The 21,447-nt window shown below is 42.7% G+C and overlaps 1 protein-coding gene across 1 annotated transcript in view; it reads right to left on the bottom strand.

Moving 5' to 3' along the window:
- MMRN1 (multimerin 1) overlaps nucleotides 1–21,447 on the bottom strand; it is a 91,878-nt gene that overhangs the window by 14,727 nt on the left and 55,704 nt on the right. Inside the window, exons 5-6 of the mRNA XM_030190691.1 lie at nucleotides 16,424–16,603; nucleotides 9,484–11,475 (exon numbers count right to left, since the gene is read on the bottom strand). Of these exons, the coding sequence (XP_030046551.1) occupies nucleotides 9,484–11,475; nucleotides 16,424–16,603 (2,172 nt within the window). The remainder of the gene's footprint in view (nucleotides 1–9,483; nucleotides 11,476–16,423; nucleotides 16,604–21,447) is intronic.

Here is a 21,447-nt window from a genome sequence, read left to right as displayed (position 1 = left end):
TACCCACGTGCTAAAAAAATACAGGGCCCTGTTTACTAAGCCGCCCTATAGGCATGCTAGCGTTTTTAGCTCGTGCTATAAATTAGCATGAACTAATGCTAGAGGCACCCATAGAAATATATGGTGTCTCTAGCATTTAACGCACACTAATTTTAAGGCATGCTAAAAACGCTAGTGCACATTAGTAAACAGGGCTCACAATTTATTTTTTAGCAATGGGGTGGGTCTGGGGTGGAGAGTGGATGTGTTCTGCGCTAATCAGTTAGCACAGCGCATGAGCCATTACCACCTACATAATGAGTGACAGTAGGGGGCTCATGTGCTAATGGCCACACGCTAATGGGAAAATTAGCATAAGGCCTTTAATAAGAGAAATAGAAAAATTGGCCCTGCGGCAAAAATGGCCTTACCACGTGGGAATGATCCATGTAAGGATGCATTAAGACTACTTTTTACCACAGTTTGGTAAAAGATTCCCACAGTACTTAAACTTAGAGAAGACTTCAGGTTATATACATTTTTTTTAAGAGGGGCAGTAATTTCCACTTGTAGCTGAGTGAGAGCTGGGACTGTGATCTGGCACTGTGAGGTTTCATTCACTATTTCTAAATTTTATATCCCCTCCCACGTCATCTGACAAAGTTTTGCAGTGGCATTCCTCGGCCAAGAGCCGTACTATAGCTCTCCTCCTGGAATAGTGCAATTATGGGTCCTTCATTTGGATACTAAGTACTAAATTTTGTTCATGTAATGAATGCACACTAAATTGACTTTATGCACATAAACTAAGGCTGCCAACTGGATCCAATTTGCAGAACAGGGTCGATCCAGTCTTGGGTTTACTCAGTCTTGGGTTTACCCCATTGAATGCAGGGACTTGTAGTTCTGATTTCCCCATTGCATGCCCTAAGGAAAGCAAGACTACAAGTCCCAGCATGCACTGAGGTAAACCCAGGACTGGATCAAGCTTGACCTATGGATCTGGATCCAATTGGCAGCCTTAACATAAACATCATGAATTTATGTGCATAAAGATGATTTTTTTAAAAAATTAAACCCTTTTTATGTACTCTAATCAAAGAATTACACATATTAATTTCTGAAATGAACAAAAATTGACTACAAATACTAAAATGATCCAAAAATATTTCCACATACATCGCTGCCACTTGATGATGACTGAGATTCCTTCCCTCATGGCTCTGAACACTGCCTCTGAAGCATCCACAGTCTTGGCTAGTGGACCAAAAGATGTTTCTGAGAAACTGAGCGCTGATTTTCTACACAGCAGTGTGCAGTCCTGTCACTGAGCCATCCTCCACATCTACACTGACTATAATATGATCTTTACAAATGATTTATTTTATTTTGTTACATTTGTACCCTGCACTTTCCCACTCATGGCAGACTCAATGCGGCTTACATGTGGTAATGGAGGGTTAAGTGACTTGCCCAGAGTCACAAGGAGCTGCCTGTGCCAGGAATTGAACTCAGTTCCTCAGGACCAAAGTCCACCACCCTAACCACTAGGCCACTCCTCCACTCCAAATAAATGTGTCCATTTTCAAAACCAGGGTTCAACAAATGCATTTAAAAATGAGCCACAGCCTATTCATTCAGTGCCGCTATCCCCCTAATTCTATTACAGAGTGCCTAAAGTTAGGTGCCATTTGAATGTGTGGATGTTATAAAATACTAGCACATATGCATGTATAATTCACATATAATGCGATGCGCACATTTCTTGCAGTATTATGGGGTTTTCCCGTGCGCTGTCTATTTTTACCTAGCAGTAAAAATAGCCTTTTTTCTAATTTCTCCATTAATGGCCATGTGCTCATGTTGCCATTAGCATGTGGCCATTAAAAAAATAGTGCATGTGTACGTACTGCCACCCATTTAGTACGCGTTAAAGGCTCATGTTCTATTACTGCGCTAACCAGTTAACATACGGTAATGTACCTGAGCTGATCAGCACAGGAATGTCCAATCTACACCCCCAGACATGCCCCTGAAAAAAACATTACAAATATTTTTTAACACATGCACATTTAGCACATACCACAGGATGCCTGAGTGCATTAATAGGTGGGCTATAAATGAAATAAACAAATAAGTGCCACACTTAGATGTGCCCATTTATACCTGGAATAGACTTGGCCTAAGTGGGCATGCCAAGCATACACATCCAAATGCTGTTATAAAACAGGCACTCCCTGTACTATATCTGGGTGCCCAAACCAAGGTACTCAGATATAGAATTTATTTTGTTTTATTTATTTATTAGGATTTATTTACTGCTTTTTTGAATGAATTCACTCAAGGCGGTATACAGTAAAAATAAATTAAACATAAGCAATAGACAATTAGGGTCCCTTTTACACAGCAGAAGTAAGCTCAATGCGCACTTACTGCTCGCTAAAAAGGAAATACCTCTGGGCTACCGTGGCAGCCCAATGGTAGTTCCCACCCCCAGTGCACCGTCATATCTATCGCTACAAAAATATTTTTATTTTTGTAGCATCGCTGTGTACCCAGTGGTAACTGGGCAGTGCTTCTCACTGCCTGGTTACTACCAGATTAGCGCGGGCTCCCCCCCCCCCCCCCCGAAATAGCTTCACTTGCCATAGCGAGTTGTGCACGGAAATTCTAATTATTGCCAATTAGTGCTCATTATTACTTGTTAAGTGCTGTTATTAATGCTGATTAACTTGTTAAGCCAATAAAGTTATGCACGTTTTTATGGGATACACTTAGATTTCAGCGCAGAACCGTAGGAGTGCTATATAGAATCCAGCAGCAGATGGATAATCAATGTGTTTACTTTAGCCTCCCTATTCCCCCATGCGTGGGATAAACATAAAGGAATCCTGTTCAGAAGGAATGTATCCTTGGGAGCTTAGCCGAGTTTAGGTGGCAGAGCCGAAGGTGGGAGGCGGGGCTAGTGGTTGGGAGGCGGGGATAGTGCTGGGCAGACTTATACGGTCTGTGCCAGAGCCGGTGGTGGGAGGCAGGGCTGGTGGTTGGGAGGAGGGGATAGTGCTGGGCAGACTTATAAGGTCTGTGCCAGAGCTGGTGGTGGGAGGTGGGGATAGTGCTGGGCAGACTTATACGGTCTGTGTCAGAGCTAGTGGTGGGAGGCGGAACTGGTAGTTGGGAGGCAGGGATAGTGCTGGCCAGACTTATATGGTCTGTGCCCTGAAGAGGACAGGTACAAATAAAAAGTAGCACATATGAATGTATCTTGTTGGGCAAACTGGATGGACCGTGCAGGTCTTTTTCTGCCGTCATCTATTATGTTACTATATTCAGAAAGCCTAAAGTAAACGAATAAGTTTTCACTATAGTGGCAGAATGGATAATTAATGATGCCTTCCCTCTCTTCTCCCTAACTGCACACGAGCCTTGTATGGATAGAAACAAGAATGGTTAAACAGATTTTAAGCCTGCCATACAAATGGAAACCCTTGTTCTGTTTACGCAATTCGCATTTTAAAACATCCAATCAGTAAAGTCCTGGGGTTATACGGATAAGACATAGTTCATATTAACAACAGAACAAAGGATGTAAATGTAGGAAATCACAGAACAGGGTTAGATGAATATGTTTGTCTCCGGACATATAGCGGGGCCAATGACAGATAGATACATTGTTAAGGCAGAGTTATGCTTTATGTAAAAGGGCAAGAAGCCAAACTCCATCTGTGAGGAACTGTCTGCCAGCTGCTGTACAAACAACCTCTGAAACAAGTAATAAAATACCACAAAGGTCTACTGGGGTATTGTTTAGGAGCAAATGAAATATTCAGCTACTGGGCTGAAACAGTTGAATCACAGCCTGTCTACAGCTGAGTCAGGGTACAAGTATGTCATCTGGGAACTGTTCAGAACTGGTTATGCTCCAGTTCAGTGTCTAATGATTGTAAGCCCAGCCTCTTAATTGAGCTCTCAGAATTCAGGAGTTTGGCACATAACTAGCTGAAACTGTGCAAACCAGACAAGACACGACATAGGTATGGATAGAACATGCAGTGGCCCTTTTACTAAGCTGCATAGGTAACCAACGCGTTCCCAAAATGCGTCAATCCAGAGTTACTGTGTGGCCCGGGCGGGAATTTTGTCTTTTTACGTGCGTCTGCTAGGCGTGTTGGAAGATAATTTTTATTTTCCAGCGCGTGGCAGAAACCGAGCGATAATCATCATTCCACATGCGTAGACTATTACCACATGGATAACGTGTGAGACCTTACCACTAAGTCAATGGGTGGCAGTAAGGCCTTTTTTACAGGCACGCTGAACAATGGATCTGCAAGCGCCCAAAACACGTGCCTACTCCAGAGGCGTAGCCAGACTTCGGCAGGACGGGGTCCAGAGCCCCAGGTGAGGGGGCACATTTTAGCCCCCCCTGGCACCGCCGACCTTCCTCCCCCCCCCCCCCCGCCATTTCCGACCCCCCTGCCGCCGCCGTCACCATCACCAACAACAAAAGCTTTGACCCCCTCTGCCGACGACCCTCTCGACCCCTCCTCCCACCGCCAATCCTCCTACCGCCAACCCTCCCCCGCCATTGCCTACCTTTGCTGGCGGGGACTCCAACCCCCACCAGCTCAGGTCCTCTTCTTCCTTCGTTCTGTTTCTGAGTCTGACGTCCTGCACGTGTAGGACGTCAGACTCAGAAACAGAACGAAGGAAGAAGAAGAGGACCTCGGCTGGCGGGGGTTGGGGTCCCCCGCCAGCAAAGGTAGCAGACGCAGGAGGGGGGGAGTCCAGGGAGTCAAGAGGGTCATTGGCAGGGGGGTCCAAGGCCAAATCTACGGGGTCCCAGGCCCCTGTAGCCCCATGTAGCTACACCCCTGGTGCCTACACTATCGCAGCCCAATTTTCAGCGCACCTTAGTAAAAAGACCCCACAATTTAGTAACAAAGATGGTCTTTTACCAAGCAGCTGTAAGCCTAAAGTGGGCTGACTGCTTGCTAATCCGGAACTACGGCTGGGCTACTGCAACAACCCAGGTAGCTTGGCGGTAGTTCCCACCCCCAGAGCGTGCCACTTCCGGTGCTACAAAACTATTTTTATTTTTGTAGCCCCGTAATCAGGTAGTACTATGCACTGCCTGGTTACCACCAGGTTAGCACAGGAGCCCTTGCCGTCGCTTCAAGTGCCCCCCCCCCCCCCGAAATGGCCGCGTGACAAGTGGTTCACTTGCCGCATGGACATCTGTTTAAAAAAGAAAAAGACAGCTTTTTACCCACTGTGGTAAAAGGGGGCTTCAGTGCGCATGAAAAATATGCAATGATGGCAGCACAGGCCCCCGTTTACCACAGCTTGGTTAACACAGACTATGGGGAGAGACTACAAAAATCTCAAAATTTAAATAAACAAGGCCTCAAAGCTCAGAGAGCATCAGTCTGACCAAATATGTCGATTTCCCCAAAGGAATTCCCAGATATTATCATTGGCCTCAATAAATCATCAAACTCCAGAAAAAAAGAGAGCAACCAAAAAACTCCCAAAAATGGAGAAAAAAGTTCCTCACCAAAAAAAACCGCAGAAAATAGCCAAAACCCACAGTCTGTTATAGTCATCAAAAAACAAAAAATCCCACATCAAATCCCCATTAGTCCCAATAAATACCACAGGTGCTACAATCGTAATAGGAAAGATTACATTCACACTCACAAAAAGAATACTTTTTTTTTTTTTGCAATATTGCAGGGTGGACACCAAAATCCCAAGCACAGCAATCAAGCTTCTTTAAAGAGCCAAGTCTTAACCACTATTTTAAAAGTTTTTAAAGGCAATTCACTGCAAATTGAAACCTGTAGCAAATTCCGAAGAGCTAGTGCTGCAAAATAGAAAAGCAGTGCTTCTGGTAGGTTCTAAATGAGCAGATCTAGGGCCACGCAAGATCATACGATGATCATTCAGTGATCTTACTAAGTGAGAAGGTGAATACGGAATAGTAAGAGAACCTAAATATGCCAGAACCAGCAATTTAATAGTGCACAGTTTGCAGGTCAGTGTACACATAGGTGGAATCTGGGTGGAACATGGGCGGGGCACAAACTTACATGTTAGCTGTATTATAGAAAATATTAGCATCATATCTACAGTGTGTTAGTTGAATATTCTAATGCATGCTTATTAGGTGTATCATTAGTATTATGCTAACATTGAGGGTCTTTTACAAAGCATCGGTAAGCCCAACGTGGGCCTCCTGAACGCAAAATTGGGACTACGACGGTCCCAAAGGCGCCACCGGCGGTAGTTCCACCCCGAGCACGTGCCATTTCCAGGGAAAAAGAAAATCCCTGGAAATGGCTTGTGCGACGGTAACCTGGCAGTAATCGGGCATCACCACATGCTGCTCCCTGGTTACCCCCATGGGAGCCCTTATCGCCACCTGAATGGGTGGTGGTAAGGGCTTCCTGCCACATGGCCATGTGATAAGAGTTCTCTTACCGCATGGCCATGTTTGTCTGGGGGGTTTTTACCCGCTGCGGTAAAAAGGGCCCTGGTGTGCAGGAAAAACTGTCCCCCCCGCTAGCGCAGGGCCCTTTTTCCCGTAGCTTGGTAAAAGGTTCCCTCAGTATTATATCTCTGGTACTTGAATTCCAGTGCTGTTAAATGTGTACATTTTTTATACTGTTTCACAGTTGTTCTATTATTAGGTTTCAATTTACTGGTTTTCAAGTTTACCTCATTTACTGTATTTATATTTATACTTGGTTATTTTATCGTTATGCTGTTAACAAAATTGTAAATTTGATGTTAAACTGTACCTGCTGTACACCGCCTTGGGTGAAGAATAATGTGGGATACGAATATCAAAAATACATAATTAAAGGTGGTTAATAAATCCCAATCCCAATTAATAACTTATAAAATACTGTAAGTTATGGGTGCATCATCCAGAACTAGGCATGAGAGTATACACCAGCTCTACGGCTGGCATAAATGCTCACACCTAATAAATACATGCACATACCTGCCTCACTAGTTTCTTATAATGGACAGTGGGCATCTACTTCCTTCATAGAATAGGCTGCTATTAGGTGTCCTCTAGGTGTCTGAATATGGGTGCATGGTTATAGAATTGCCCCAAGATATACACATACCCCTGGATTCCTATATATGTCACCCAGATTTGCGTGCCCAAATTTGTGCAAGCTCCTGAGATGCATGCACAAATGAATTGACTAATGAGCTCTTAACCATCAATGAATTAGGGTTTAACAACCCATTATTGATGATAATTGGCACCCAGTAAAATTTGCGCACACATCTGGCTGTGACCTATTCTATAAGGCAGGTCGCCTAACTCCCATAGTGCAAATCTCAAAAGAAGGCGTGGCCGTGGGCAGGTCAGAGACATTCTAAAAAGTTGTGTATGTAGCTACAGAGTACTGACACTTAAATTTTGGACACAGGAATTGGCACTAAGCTTGATTCTATAAAGGGTGCACACCCTTTATAGAATCTAGAATTAATACTGTGATATTGCTTGTAGAGGTCTCACAGCCATTTTGGAGGCCCGTCAGCCATGAAGTGGGAGTGAGTGGATATTGCTCCTGAGTCATAAAGGGCTTCCACATTATAGATGCACTAACCAGTTAGAACGGCGGTGATGTCAGTGCTCTAGCTGATTAGCACATCCATGCCCATTCTCTGCCCCTGAGATGTCCCCTCCAAAACAAACAAAAAGAATTATAAATACTGTTCATTTAGGTGTGAATTCTATATATGCCACCACAAAAATTGGCACTGAAAAAAGCAATATTCTATAAACCATGCTTAAAGGGGCCCTTTTACAAAGGTACACCAAAAACTGGCGTTCATTTTCAGTCTGAGACCTTACCGCCACCCATTGACCTGGGCAGTAAGCATGCAGCATGCGACAACTGCCGTTTGCCTCAAGGTAGGTGCCCCGCGGTAGAAAACAGAAAATATTTTCTACTGCATGTTTTTGGCGCATGCCAAATTCGGAATTACTGCCTGGGGCACGTGGTAGCTGGGTGGTAATGTCAATTTTGCACATGCTGAACGTGCATAAGCCCTTATATGCCTTTGTAAAAGTGCCCCAAAGTTAGGCACAGTTTATAGAATGGCGCTTATGCCTGGGAATCACACCTAACTTTAGGTGTGTCCCTTATTTTCTAGCTACGCGTTTAACTTAAAGGAAAGTCCATGATCTGCCAATGACCCATCCACAATTCTCCCATTTCCACACCCCTTTTTGACTCACACGTAAAATTTAGGTATGGATCCCATGCCTAAATTTGTGTATGAACTCAAAAACCAAAAAACCAAGACTCCTAAACCGCTCAAAATCCTGGCTAATGCAATACAGATTAATACTTTTTTTTACTTTTTGCTCTTAGTGTACATGTGATAAAAAGAGTCCTTAGCAAAACCCACTTTTTTTAAAAGCAATATGTATCTTTGCCCAGTGGTGTAGCACTTCTTTCATCGGGTCTCTCTTAATTTTGTGTATGTGCTATTGCCTCACACCTTAGTGCTCTATTCAAAATGAAATCAAAATGTGAACTTATCTGAACCAAAATATGTTGCCTCACAACAGATTATGGCCTCCCCTTGAAGTGCGTTGTGAAGCAACGAGGCAACATATTTAGGTTCAGATAAGTTCACATTTTTATTTCATTTTGAATAGAGCACTAAGGTGTGAGGCAATAGCACATACACAAATTAAGAGAGACCCGATGAAAGAAGTGCTACACCACTGGGCAAAGAAACATACTGCTTTTAAAAAAAAGTGGGTTTTGCTAAAGACTCTTTTTATCACATGTACACTAAGAGCAAAAAGTAAAAAAAGTATTAATCTGTATTGCATTAGCCAGGATTTTGAGCGGTTTAGGAGTCTTGGTTTTTTGGTTTTTGAGTTCTTCATTATACCATAGACTGAGGGATTCATTTTGAGAAATACCAGTGTTAAACTTATGCATGTACATTTCAATTAAATCTAGTGCCAATAATTGCTTGTTATAAAGCCAGTTATTGGTGCTAATTAGCTTGTTATTCAATTAAATTGCATGCACAAATTTGTGCACACAAGTTTTAGTGACGTTAGCATCATGTTTAGGTGTATGTTAGTGCCTAATGCATCTTAGTAAAAGGGACCCTATGGGCACTGTTTACAAAGGCGTGCTAGCATTTTTAGTGTGTGCTAAAATTTAGCATGCGCTATGTAGATGCCCATAGGAATATTATGGGCATCTACACAGCATGCACTAAAAAAGCTAGTGCGGCTTTAGCACGCTTTTCTAAACAGGGCCCTATGTCTTTTTATGATATTGTATTTATGACTTCTGTATTTTAATTGTAATTTGATATTTGATTGAATGTGATGTTTTTAAGTTGAAATTTGCTTTGCAGTGTCAACATTGTTATCCTGTTATTGTGATCCATTTTGTACTGCCTTGGCAGAAGGCATGAAATATACGTTTGTAAATTTAATTATATTACCTGAATCAATACTATTGTCTGTGTTCCTTTGACTTCGGCCTTGCGGGGTTGCTGTGACACTCATAGAGGCCTTTTTTGGTAACACTGTCTTCTTGATCGGGGCTTTCATTTGCTTCTGCAGCTTTGTAATATTACTTACAATATCAGAAACAGACTTGCTCATGTAAATGGAGAAATTTGACAAAAGTCTCTCTGCTCTCGATTCAGTAACAGACACTATATACTCTTTTAAGTCTTTCTGCAGAATTGTAGCATTCGGCTGGGCAGCTCGTATTTGCTGAGATACGCTAGAGTTCACCTTCTGAATGGCAATATAGACGTTCTGGCATAACTCTTGGGTTCCACGAATTGTCTGATTTAAAAGGGGCATGACATTTTCAAACTTGAATGATCTTGCCTCCAGTGCTTTTATTTTAGAATTTAGTGCTTGAAACTTAATGGATACAGGCTGCTCTTTTTCTCCTGCCTTTACACAAGCTGGTTTTGTCTTCACTAGAACAGGAGGGCTTGCCATAACAATCTGGCTTAGTTGAGATTCAATCTTCTCCAAGCGAATATCATTGTTTTTTTGATTCTGTGAAGACTGCATTTGTTTATCTTCTAGAAGGCTAATATTTTGATGATACTGGTTAAGTTGGGAGACTGTTTCATTGAGAACTTGAAAAACTTTCAAATGACTGGAGGGCCTGCTTTTTTCAAATTCATCATAAGAACTATTGAAGAGGACCTCAATAGTTTTGAATATATTTTGACATCTCTCAGAGTCACTGACCAGGATCTGGTAGGACTCATTCAACTGACGTAATTGAGGAATCAAGGCTAACACTACTTCTAACTTTTGAGCTGTGTCATTATGAAGCTCAAATTTGTCTTTCAACACATAGTTATCCTGAATGAAATCCACTGCATTGTTGACAATTGTCATGGTATTATTTAGGCCATCCTCCGTCTCCATGAGGCATTCGTTAATGCGCCTTTCAAATATTTGGTCACGGAGAGAAGCTTCATTTCTCAAAACCTCTTGTCCCTTAACAAGTTCTGTGACACTGAGACTCAAACTGTTAATCACAGCAGTAAAGTTTTCAAGCTGGCGACTGACTACAGATATTTCATGTTGATGTTCACATTCTGCTGTGTTACTAAATGGTGCTCCCTGTTCAATGAAAGGTTGGAGTATCTCCATGTCATAACATAAATCATTTATTTGATCATTCATTTTACCTATTTTGTCATCCATTGGAAGTACAACATCAGAGAGAGTTTTGTTTAAGACTCGTACGTTTTCTTGAGTACATTTGAGCTGTTTTTCAAAGTCTTTCTTGCATATTGAAAACTTGTCTTCACATGTTTTTTTGAGAGAATCTTTCTGAAGTTCTAATGTAATCGTAAGGTTGTTGATCTTACTGTCCTGTGCACTGACGTCATCATATAACTGTAGCATCATTAGACTCTGCTTCCTTATCTTATCCTGAAGAATCATTACATATTCAGTGACATTATCATTCTCTGACCTAACAGTTGCTGCCGTCTTTTGTTCTTTCAGGTTTTCACCAGACAACAGCTGCTCGTGAACCTCCCTCATTTTAGAAAGAGTCTTGTTAAGGGATTCGTAGTAGATACTGCTTTTTGATCGTTCATGTTCCAAATCTGTTTCTAGGGATTGATAATTTCTCTGTAGTTCTTTTAAAGAAGTATCATAGGACATGATGATTTCTTTTCTCACTAGCTCAATGCGGTTCTTTACATCCAGTATATCGGTCACAGTTGGCCTGCGTTCCTCTTCCAGGGCAGATTGTTTTGTGTTTTCTGAGATTGAGAGCACTGTCTCGTTTAGTTGTTTTACTTCTTCTTTTGTGCTCTCCAGTTCAACCAATAAGCTGGACACAGTCTTGAAAAGCTGAGCTACAGTCTCTTGCATGTCACTTTGGCACTTGTTGACTTCCTCTCTTACAATGTCCTTGATTAGTTCATTGATACTTTTAGTCTTGAGTCCTACAAAAGACCAGCATGGCAGACAATGAATTCTACTAAACAGTGCTATAAACAATGATGACATTTATTAAACAATTTTTTTAACCAGTTGTTTTCTTTGGTCCTTTTGGGCTTGCGGTTCAATTCTAACAAGCTACCACACTGAGCCTTCAGTTGCAGCTTCCTAGGCATCTTTCCCAGTTGTTGTCCACTGCCCATGCCATCTATACTATCACAACTACAATCTTTAGCCAGGAGTGAAATATAATGACTCTTTTACAGCAACCTGCATCTATACATACAGAGGATAATTCTATGGGCCTAATATTCAGATGCAGGAGTTAGCCAGGCTGACTCCTGTGGTTGGCACTGAGCCCGGATATACACTGCCAGGTCATTTCCAGTGACTGGCATTGAATATCCAGGTGTTTTTTGACCGGTTTCAACTTAACCGGTCAAGCCGATATTCAGTGCTGGCTGGTTAAGTTATAACAGCCAAAGATAGGCTTGCTATTTTGGTGGTCAAATTTGGCTGTTAAACTTAGACGGCAATGTGCTGAATATTAGCAGATAGTCACTTATATCCAATATAACCTGTTATCCACTAAGTGCTAATTGGCAATATTCAGCGGGAGATAACCGGCAATCTCCCACTGAACATTGCCGGATAGCCGGTTAAGTGCCACTCTTGACCAGTTAAATGGTTTAAGTATCAGGAGATATGTGTTGTTATGTGCCAATTATGCATGTAAATGTACACATGTGTGTGCAAGGCTAAAATTCACCTCAGCACTTTTCTGTAAATATGTGTGTATCTTGCATAGTAATTGTTTTATTGGTCAGGGTACACATAGGCAGAGTCTATGGATTGAAAAAATCCTACATTTGTTCTAAATCAGCTACCAGTTAATTTCATGGTACATCCCCTACTCCTAGTACCTTTGAATATGCAAACAAGCATGCACTATTTATAATACTTTGTACATTCAGGTCTTGTAGGCAGTTTTCAAAGGGACAAGACCTGGGAGCTATCTGGGGTTAGATGTATCATTGCAGTTATCAGCCTAGGAGAGTTGGCCTGCTGATGTTCTTAGAGAAAGGTAAGTATAATTAAGGGGAAAGGGGGGAAATGGGACTTTATATACCGCCTTTCTGTGGTATTTCTGCAACTACATTCAAAGTGGTTTGCATATATACAGGTACTTATTTTGTAACTGGGGCAATGGAGGGTTAAGTGACTTGCCCACAGTCACAAGGAGCTGCAGTGGGAATTGAACCCAGTTCCCCAGGATCACAGTCCGCTGCACTAACCACTAGGCTACTCCTCATGTTGAAAGCGTCACATAGATTGCAAGGTTTGTCACGATTTGCCTTATGTTATATTAATATTAAGAAGCTGCTTTGCCTGCATTTGCATGAGATGAAGCTCATTAATATTTTCCACAATGTGCCCCAAATTTTCCATTGTATGGTTTTTGCTGCTTTTCTTGTGTTAATGCATCTCAGTACACAGCAGTACGGAGGTTCAGCAATGTTTTAAACACTTCTTTTCCGATACTGAGATAGAAACAGTGCTGTCTCTTTTTCAGAGCTATATCTTTGCTATTTCTCTCTGACTATGAGGCTGAATTATTTTTAAAACTCACTTTTCTTTGAGATCAGTTCTCTCTCTCTCTCTTTCAGGGGGTCTTTTACTAAAGCTTAGCCTGGGTTTTCTGCAGCAGGGTCCATAGGAATAAAATGGGCCCTGCTGCAAATAACTCGAGCTTTAGTAAAAGACCCTCTCGATGCCTTATCTTGATCTTTGAATAATTTTTGCCATCTTTTTGCTCTGCGTACAGGATGGAAAGTGGAGGTTGACTGCTCCTGCTTTTAGCTTCCGGCTGAGCTGATGACATCATATTTGGTAGACATGAGGCCAATATAAACTTAATTGGCTGCTTGTCAAAAGGTGTCAACAGGATTGATGAAATGACTTGTGCTGCTTCCTTCTCCCCCACCCAAAATGGCTCTGCTGTGTTTGGCACCATGGTCCACAATGTTGCCAAAAACAAATGGCATGAATGAGGATTCAACTCATTCCATAGGTTCACTTAGGGGTATAATTATCAATGTGGGCTACCATTAATACTTGTTATTTTACCACTAACTCATGTTATTTTAACATAGGTCCCATTTTATGCAACGAGACCTGGTTACTAATAACTGGGGTTAACAGTAAATAGTATGTCTTAATCGTAGCCCAGATCATTGGAGTCAACTCTTCTTCATGATTAAAGGTGCTAAACCCATCACAAACTACTTCTTTTTCGATAAAGTGGAGGTATTTGCTCAATATTGGGGGTGCTCAAGCACCCACAACATTCACAGCAGGGGCGTAGCTACATGGGGCCATGGAGGCATGCCCCCCCCAGATTTGGACCAGTCCCCACGCCGCCGCCGCCCCTTTTGATCCCCCCTTTCCGCCGCCGACAACCATCCCCTGCCGCTGCCGTCAGGTACCTGTGCTGGCGGGGGTCCCCAACCCCCAGCAGCCAAAGTCCTCTTCAGTGCCGGTCTACGGGCCGGTGTGTTGCTATAGCTGATGTGGAAGGATTCTGTTTCTGTGTGAGTCGTCCTGACATCCTGCACGTTCCTACGTGCAGGATGTCAGGACGACTCACACAGAAACAGAATCCTTCCACATCAGTTGCAGCAGCATCGCGCCGGCCCGGAGACCAGCGCTGAAGAGGACTTTGGCTGGTGGGGGTTGGGGACCCCCACCAGCACAGGTACCTGACGGTGGCAGTGGTGGCGTGGGAGGGTTGCGGTGGTGGGAAGGGGGGTTGAAAGGGGAGGGTACTGGGGGAAGGGTCAAAAAATAGTGGTGGTGGCGGGGGGGGAAGGGGGGGTCGGCAGCACCAGGGTGGGGGCTAAAATGTGCCCCCTCACCTCGGGCTCTGGACCCCCTTCCCGCCGAACTCTGGCTAAGCCCCTGATTCACAGAGCTGGCACCTGTGGCCCAGGTCAACAACTCCCCCACCTTAGGGGCCCCTTGACCAAGCAGTGGCCCACGGTGGCATCAGCGCATGGGATACTGTGTGTCAAGGCCACATTTTACTGCAGTGGGTAAAAGGGTTTTTTAAAAAGGAGGCAGTAAATGGCCATGCGGTACTTTAAAAATTGCCATGCGGCTATTTACTGCTGGAGCCCTTTCCGACTCCTATTTAGGAGGCAGTGAGAGCTACATTGGTAACCCTGCTGTTTATCGCCGGGCACGCCCATCCCCCGTCTACCAGCACTGGCAAATAAAAAATATTTTCTAGCACAGTAAATGGTGGCAGATCCGGAAATATCACTGGGCTTCTGGGTGAGCCTGGTGGTAGGGCCGATTTGCTGCAGGCAAATTGTGTGCCTTAAATTTGTTAAAAAACAAAGGAACCAAAAACACCCTCAATCATCATGTTTTGCCATTAGTTTCAAAACAAATATGCAACCCTAGTAAAAAGGAATATATACTGTTTTGTTATGCACATGATCAGTGTCAGGTATCCAATAGTAGATGCTGCTATCTGAGGTCATACCTAGATTTTATCTGGGTAATGCCACTGAATATTTTTGCAGACTGCCTAGAGCCATTCAAATAGTACTGGGCAGCTTGGAGGTGTACTCTGGAATTGCCCATAGACGAATGATTTTCAGTGTGGATATCCAGATAAAGTATTCAGATAATTTAGGGCAGCAATAAAATTGTTCAAAGTTATCTGTAATGGAAGTGAATTTTAAAGATTGTTTTTCAGCTCTGTCTTGACCGACCAGTGCATTTGGGGTCTGTATTGTTGATTAGAAGTAATTCTGTTTAAAAATGATTGTGTGAAAATAAGTTGGAATGCAGAAGATAAGACACAGCTCTAATTAATTTTGTATGTAAAGGGGAGGATGGCGTTTGTTTTCGGAAGTTCAGCCTGGCCACCTGGACTTGGGAAGACATGTGACCACATTCCCACAGTATGGCTTGTTTACCTAGACAAAGAAGCATTCTGTAATTTCCCCTAGCTCTGAACATGAGCTCTGAGCCTAATAAACGGGGGGGGGGGGGGGGGGGGGCTTGTTGCAGCAGAGTGGGAGCTCATCTGTGAGTAACGTATGTACTGCGCAGAGGATCTGTTCCTCTTTTAAAAAGCTCCTGGCTTTCGCTGTAACGCCCCCCCCCCCCAGCTGATGATAAGAGCCTGGATGATTTAAGGACCAGTGATGTTGTATTTATGTATTATTGATTCTTTTCCTGGTCTAAGAACTCTTAGCATTGCTTAGATGTAGAGACCAGTGATGTAATGATTGTTTATATATATAGCTAATCATTGTATTTATATAGCTAATCATTGTATATACCGTAATCATTGTAGAATTTAGCACCTCTAATAAAGGTTTCATTTATCTAATACAAATCCAAAAGAATCCATGGTAATTATTGAGTAGTCTGTGTCAGTGAGACAGGCTGTAAATCCATAGCAGTACATTATCCACAGGGATATCTGAGTAATGGTGCTGAATATTGCTATTATCTGGATATTTGCAGCGCTGCCTGTTACACCTAGATGTTCAGTGCCAATACTCTGGAGTTTGAAAATTGACCCGTTAAGTTTTTATTGTTTATAGTTTACTGTCAATGGTTTAAAACGGGGGGAAAACTGAGTCAAAGGTGAATATATGTCTTCCTATCTTCTTTTGCTATGTAGCCGGCATCAGCTCGGTGTTGTATGTAGTCGTGGAACTACTAGTACTGGAGCACATAGTGATGGCTATCTGAGTTATATGTTTGTTTATGATACCTTGACTCAATAAAGATACTTTCAAACAAAAAAAAAAATGTTCTCATGAGTTATGATGCACTGGCCTAGAAATCTATGAAACTTTCATTTTGCAATCTTTTTATTTTTGGTTCCCCAGAATCTTGGACTAAACAGTAAAATTAGATTAGATGTTTTACCTTTCAGGAATGACTGGAATTCTTCCCCCTTCCTATCATCTTCACTGATTTTGCCTTCCAGAGATGAGAGAGCATTTTGGACATCAGTCATGGTAGAAGAAATGTTGTTGATTTTCTTTTGCAGGAAAGTCAGTTTCACCTCCTGGTTGTAAATCTGGTCATTCATTTTTTGTGTCAGGGCTTTATGATAGAAAGTAAAATAAAGGTTAAATTTCACAACACTGTTTTAAGAAAATTGGAGAATAAATTTATGAAGTAATGACCATTACAGAAAAAAAAATATGTTTTGGAATTCTGCTTCAGTAACCACCTTTGCTGGGCATGACAATTTTTAAAAGCTGCTGTATTCTGAAAAACTTGTAATCTAGAAAGTAAAGTAGATGACAATAAACAATATAGACTATCAATAGTCTAGATGAGACAAAATTAGTGACTGAACCAGAATCGCAAAGTGATGTTCAGATAAGACATGGACATGTCTCAGTTGATGAAGTAAAAAAAAAACTGACAACCACAGAATTAATCTGAGGGGCAAAGGACAGTGTGTATCCTTATTAAGCTTCAACCCATGTGCAACGCTAAGCTATTCAATTCTCTTTATACATTCTGTAATACTTGATGGAATATAAGTTATATCTTTCTCAAGTGGAAGTAATAAAAGCACATTGTCGGCGTAAGAAAAAAAACCATGGCAAAACAAACACATATAGACATTAAATAGAGCTGGGCAGAGAGAAGAGCCCTGTGGGACTCCATAGGGAGATCTCCAGTTAGAGGAAAGTTTGTTATTAAACTCTATAATGTCATTAGCAGCGGTTCTAAAACCTGGTCCTGGAGGCACCCCAGCCAGTCAGGTTTTCAGGATATCTACAATGAATATTCATGAGAGAGATTTGCATGCAGTGGAGGCAGTGCATGCAAATCTCTCTCATTAATATTCATTGTGGGTGACTGGCTGGGATGCCTCCAGGACCAGGTTTGGGAGCACCTGGTCTATGGGTGAAAACCTCCTTAAACCACTTTAATACACTATCAGTAACGCTCAACAGACTCAACTTATACAATAAAATACTATGGTCCAAATAAATGTATATTTTAATACTTAAGTAAAAGTACAATGAAGAATGCCTAATTCCTAATATAATAATTTTTGAGTAAAAAGTAAAAGTGCCGTAACTGCAGTGAATGCAGCTATTAACATTTTCATCCCAACAACTTTATTGCTCTACAATTCAATCCACTTCGCTTTTTGTAAGTCAACATTTTGAAAATGGTTGTCAGTGTACTTGTCAGTCATTAATCCAGCACAGATAAAAGGTGTTCAACAGCTGCACTAGAAGGAAGTGGATTGTCCAGTCTGATAAAAAGTTCCTTCAAAACAGGCCAGGCTGCAATATTACTGATGCCTTTTGGCAGGGTCTGCAGGTATTGATCAAGGGAATCTCTGAAACACTTGACTTTCTTATAGCAAAGAATGCTTTTATCATCATCACTAGTAAAAAAAGGCCCGTTTCTGACACAAATGAAATGGGCGCTAGCAAGGTTTTCCTCGGAGTGTGTATGTTTGAGAGAGTGTGTGTGAGAGTGACTGTGTGAGAGAGAGAGAGAGTGAATGTGCGAGTGTGTGTGTGAGCATGACAGTGTGTGCAAGGGCCCCCCTCCCAGTTCCAGGGTTCCCCCTCCCTCCCACCCTCTGAGTTCCAGGGTTGTTGTCCCCCTCCCGCCCTCCGAGTTCCAGGGTTAAACCCTCCCTGCCTCCCTCTGAGTTTCAGGGTCTCCTCCCTCCCCTGCATTATGCTCTCTCCCCTGCATTCATCCATATGCAGGCAACGTCCTCTGTGCCCTGCCCCCTCATCCATCCATGTGCAACATCTCTCCCTCCCTCCCCCCTCCGAGTTCCAGTGTCCTCCTCCCTCCCTCCCATTTCCAGGGTCCCCCCTCCCTCTGTCCCTCCATCCCTCCCTCCCAGTTCCAGGGTCCCATGGGGACGGAGAACGTTGGAGGAGTGACGTCAGCAGGTGGTTACAATCCCAGTGACACACATTGGAATGTTGGAGGAGCAAATTATTATATCAGATTGTAGTTATTGTTTGCATTAAAAGTAGTGCTGTCTCATTCATCACTTGCACCTTCATCTTTGTTATCATTGTTATGCTGTCCAATTACAGAAAAGGCTTTTACAAAGTTGAAATCATTGTCTGTTGTTGTTCTAACAATTTTTCATCTGATGGCAAACTCTGAATGAACTGATGAAACAATGTCAAATGTGTGGAAAGTTTGCAGTCTTAAGGCCAGACAAGCATACTTTCTCTCTAAAGACTCTGTCAATCCAGTGGACTGTCACGCCAATGTAAAATGTCCAGCAGTCTGTTGTGGTAGAGGCATATGTCTGTTCATCAAGAATTGCAGCCAATTCCAGCTTCATCTCCACTTCAAAGTGAATGAACTCATTACTGTTCTGTTTAGTTGGAGACCAGTAATAAGTTCAACAAACTCAGGCCACTCCACTGTTCTTATGGGCTGTATTCCCCGAACAGATGAGATGACCCACTGTTTGTGTGACGAGGTTTGCAATAGCAAAATCCTGTTCCAGGTTTTGCTGTATCATTTGGTTTACTAAGGAATTCTCATGTCTTGCTTCTGTTTTTACTTTTTACTTTCAACTGCAAGCATCAGATATAACTAAGTAAAAATTGGTGAAATTATTCATTTGGAAAAAGTAAAAGTAATAAATGTTAGTAAAGTGACAAAACTTTTACTTAAGTACAGTAACTAGTTATATTTACTTAGTTACTATTCAACACTGTATATCTTCCATTAATCTGTGGGGTGCGGCTAGTAAGAGTAAGGTGTTAGTTGGCACCAGAATCTATCCAGATGAGTTCATTAAGAGTAACTGCTCGATATTTTGCAATTAGAATTCCTGAAAAAACAAAGGTATTTATTTGTGTTTGTCTTCTGAGTGGAGCTGGGGTAATGTAATTGATTTTGTGGCTCTCAATATGCCCATTTTTTAGGGATCCTTTTACTAAGAAGCAGTAAAAAGTGTACTTAGTGCCCCCTCTCATGGTTCTTTCCCACATGATAATGCCATTTTTACTACAGTCAAATAAATGTCTTTCTTCTATTTCTGGCATTAATGGCCATGTGCTAAAGTTGCCATTAGGACACAAACATTTTTTTTAAATTACTGTGTGAGCACTTACCATCACCCATTTTATAAGTGGTAAAGGTTTCTGTCCTGCTTATTTTCGAAGGAGAAGGGCGGTCATCTTCCGACACAAATCGGGAGATGGTCGGCCTTCTCCTAAAGCCGGCCAAATCTGTATAATCGAAAGCCGATTTTGGCCGACTTCAACTGCTTTCCGTCGCAGGGCCGTCCAAAGTTCAAGGGGTCTGTTGGCAGTGTACTGAAGGCGGGACGGGGGCATGGTTAAGAGATGGCCAGCCTCGGCCGATAATGGAAAAAAGAAGGCCGGCCCTGACGAGCATTTGGCTGGCTTTACTTGGTCCCTTTTTGTTCACGACCAAGCCTTAAAAAGTTGCCCGAACTGACCAGATGACCACCGGAGGGAATCAGGGATCACCTCCCCTTACTCCCCCAGTGGTCACCAACCCCCTCCCACCCAAAAAAGAAAATTAAAAATAATTTTTTTGCCAGCCTCTATGCCAGCCTGAAATGTCATACTCAGCTCCATCACAGCAGTATGCAGGTCCCTGGAGCAGTTTTTAGTGGGTGCAGTGCACTTCAGGCAGGCGGACCCAGGCCCATCCCCCCCACCTGTTACACTTGTGGTGGTAAATGGGAGCCCTCCAAAACCCACCAGGAACCCACTGTACCCACATGTAGGTGCCCCCCTTCACCCCTTAGGGCTATGGTAGTGATGTACAGTTGTGGGGAGTGGGTTTTGGGGGGCTCAGCACACAAGGTAAGGGAGCTATGCACCTGGGAGCAATTTCTGAAGTCCACTACAGTGCCCCCTAGGGTGCCCGGTTGGTGTCCTGGCATGCGAGGGGGATCAATGCACTACAAATGCTGGCTCCTCCCATGACCAAATGGCTTGGATTTGGCCAGTTTTGAGATGGCCGCCATTAGTTTCCATTATCAGCGAAAACCAATGGCGGTCATCTCTAAGGCTGGCCCAAATGTTGAGATTTGGCTGTCCCCGACCGTATTATCGAAACGAAAGATGGCCGGCTATCTTGTTTCGATAACACGGTCGGGTACACCGCTTTACGGGGCCGTCATTAGAGATGGCCGCCCTTATAGATGGCCGGCCCCTTCGATTATGCACCTCCACGTTACCTGTGCTCTAAACAGTTAGTGTGCGGTAATGTAGATGCACTAACTGGTTAGTACTGGAACAGCCACTCTCTGCTCATGACATGCCCCCTAAGAAAAATGTGAAAAATATTTTAGCATGCAGATTTCAATGCTACCACAGAACTCCTGAGTGTGTTCCACGGTATTCAATTTTTGCTAGGTTAGGCGCGTTCTAGGGCCCTGTTTGCTAAGCCACACTAGCATTTTTAGCACGTGCTAAAATTAGCATGCGCTAAATGCTAGAGTCATCCATATGTTCTTATGGGCAACGTAGCGTTTAGTGCGTGATAATCAGTGCGCACTAAAAACATTAGCGTGCCCTTAACGCAGCCTAGTAAACAGGGCCCTGCTTACTAAGCTGAACTGTAGGTGCGCAAACGTTTTAATGCACACTAACGCTAGAGACACCCATAGGAATATAATGGGGTCTCTATTGTTAGCGTGAACTAATTTTTAGTGCGTACTAAAAAGTTAGCATGCCTAAAGTGCAGCTTAGAAAACAGGGCCCTTAGAGTCCAATGCAGTTTAGTAAAAGGGCCCCTTAATATTTAGATTTCTTCCTCTCTCTTAAATATGAGCTGTTATAATTGTTTTTATTTTTTCCTTAATTTTTCATGCTACTGGTGTTTCATAATTTTTTGTGTGTGTTTGCTTGTCAATGCATTCAAAATGTAATAAATACATTTTCCATTCCCTCTTT

The sequence above is a fragment of the Microcaecilia unicolor genome, chromosome 2 (genome assembly GCF_901765095.1).
Source record: "Microcaecilia unicolor chromosome 2, aMicUni1.1, whole genome shotgun sequence".
Lineage (NCBI taxonomy): Eukaryota > Metazoa > Chordata > Amphibia > Gymnophiona > Siphonopidae > Microcaecilia > Microcaecilia unicolor.
This window is presented reverse-complemented; position numbering and strand designations above follow the sequence as displayed.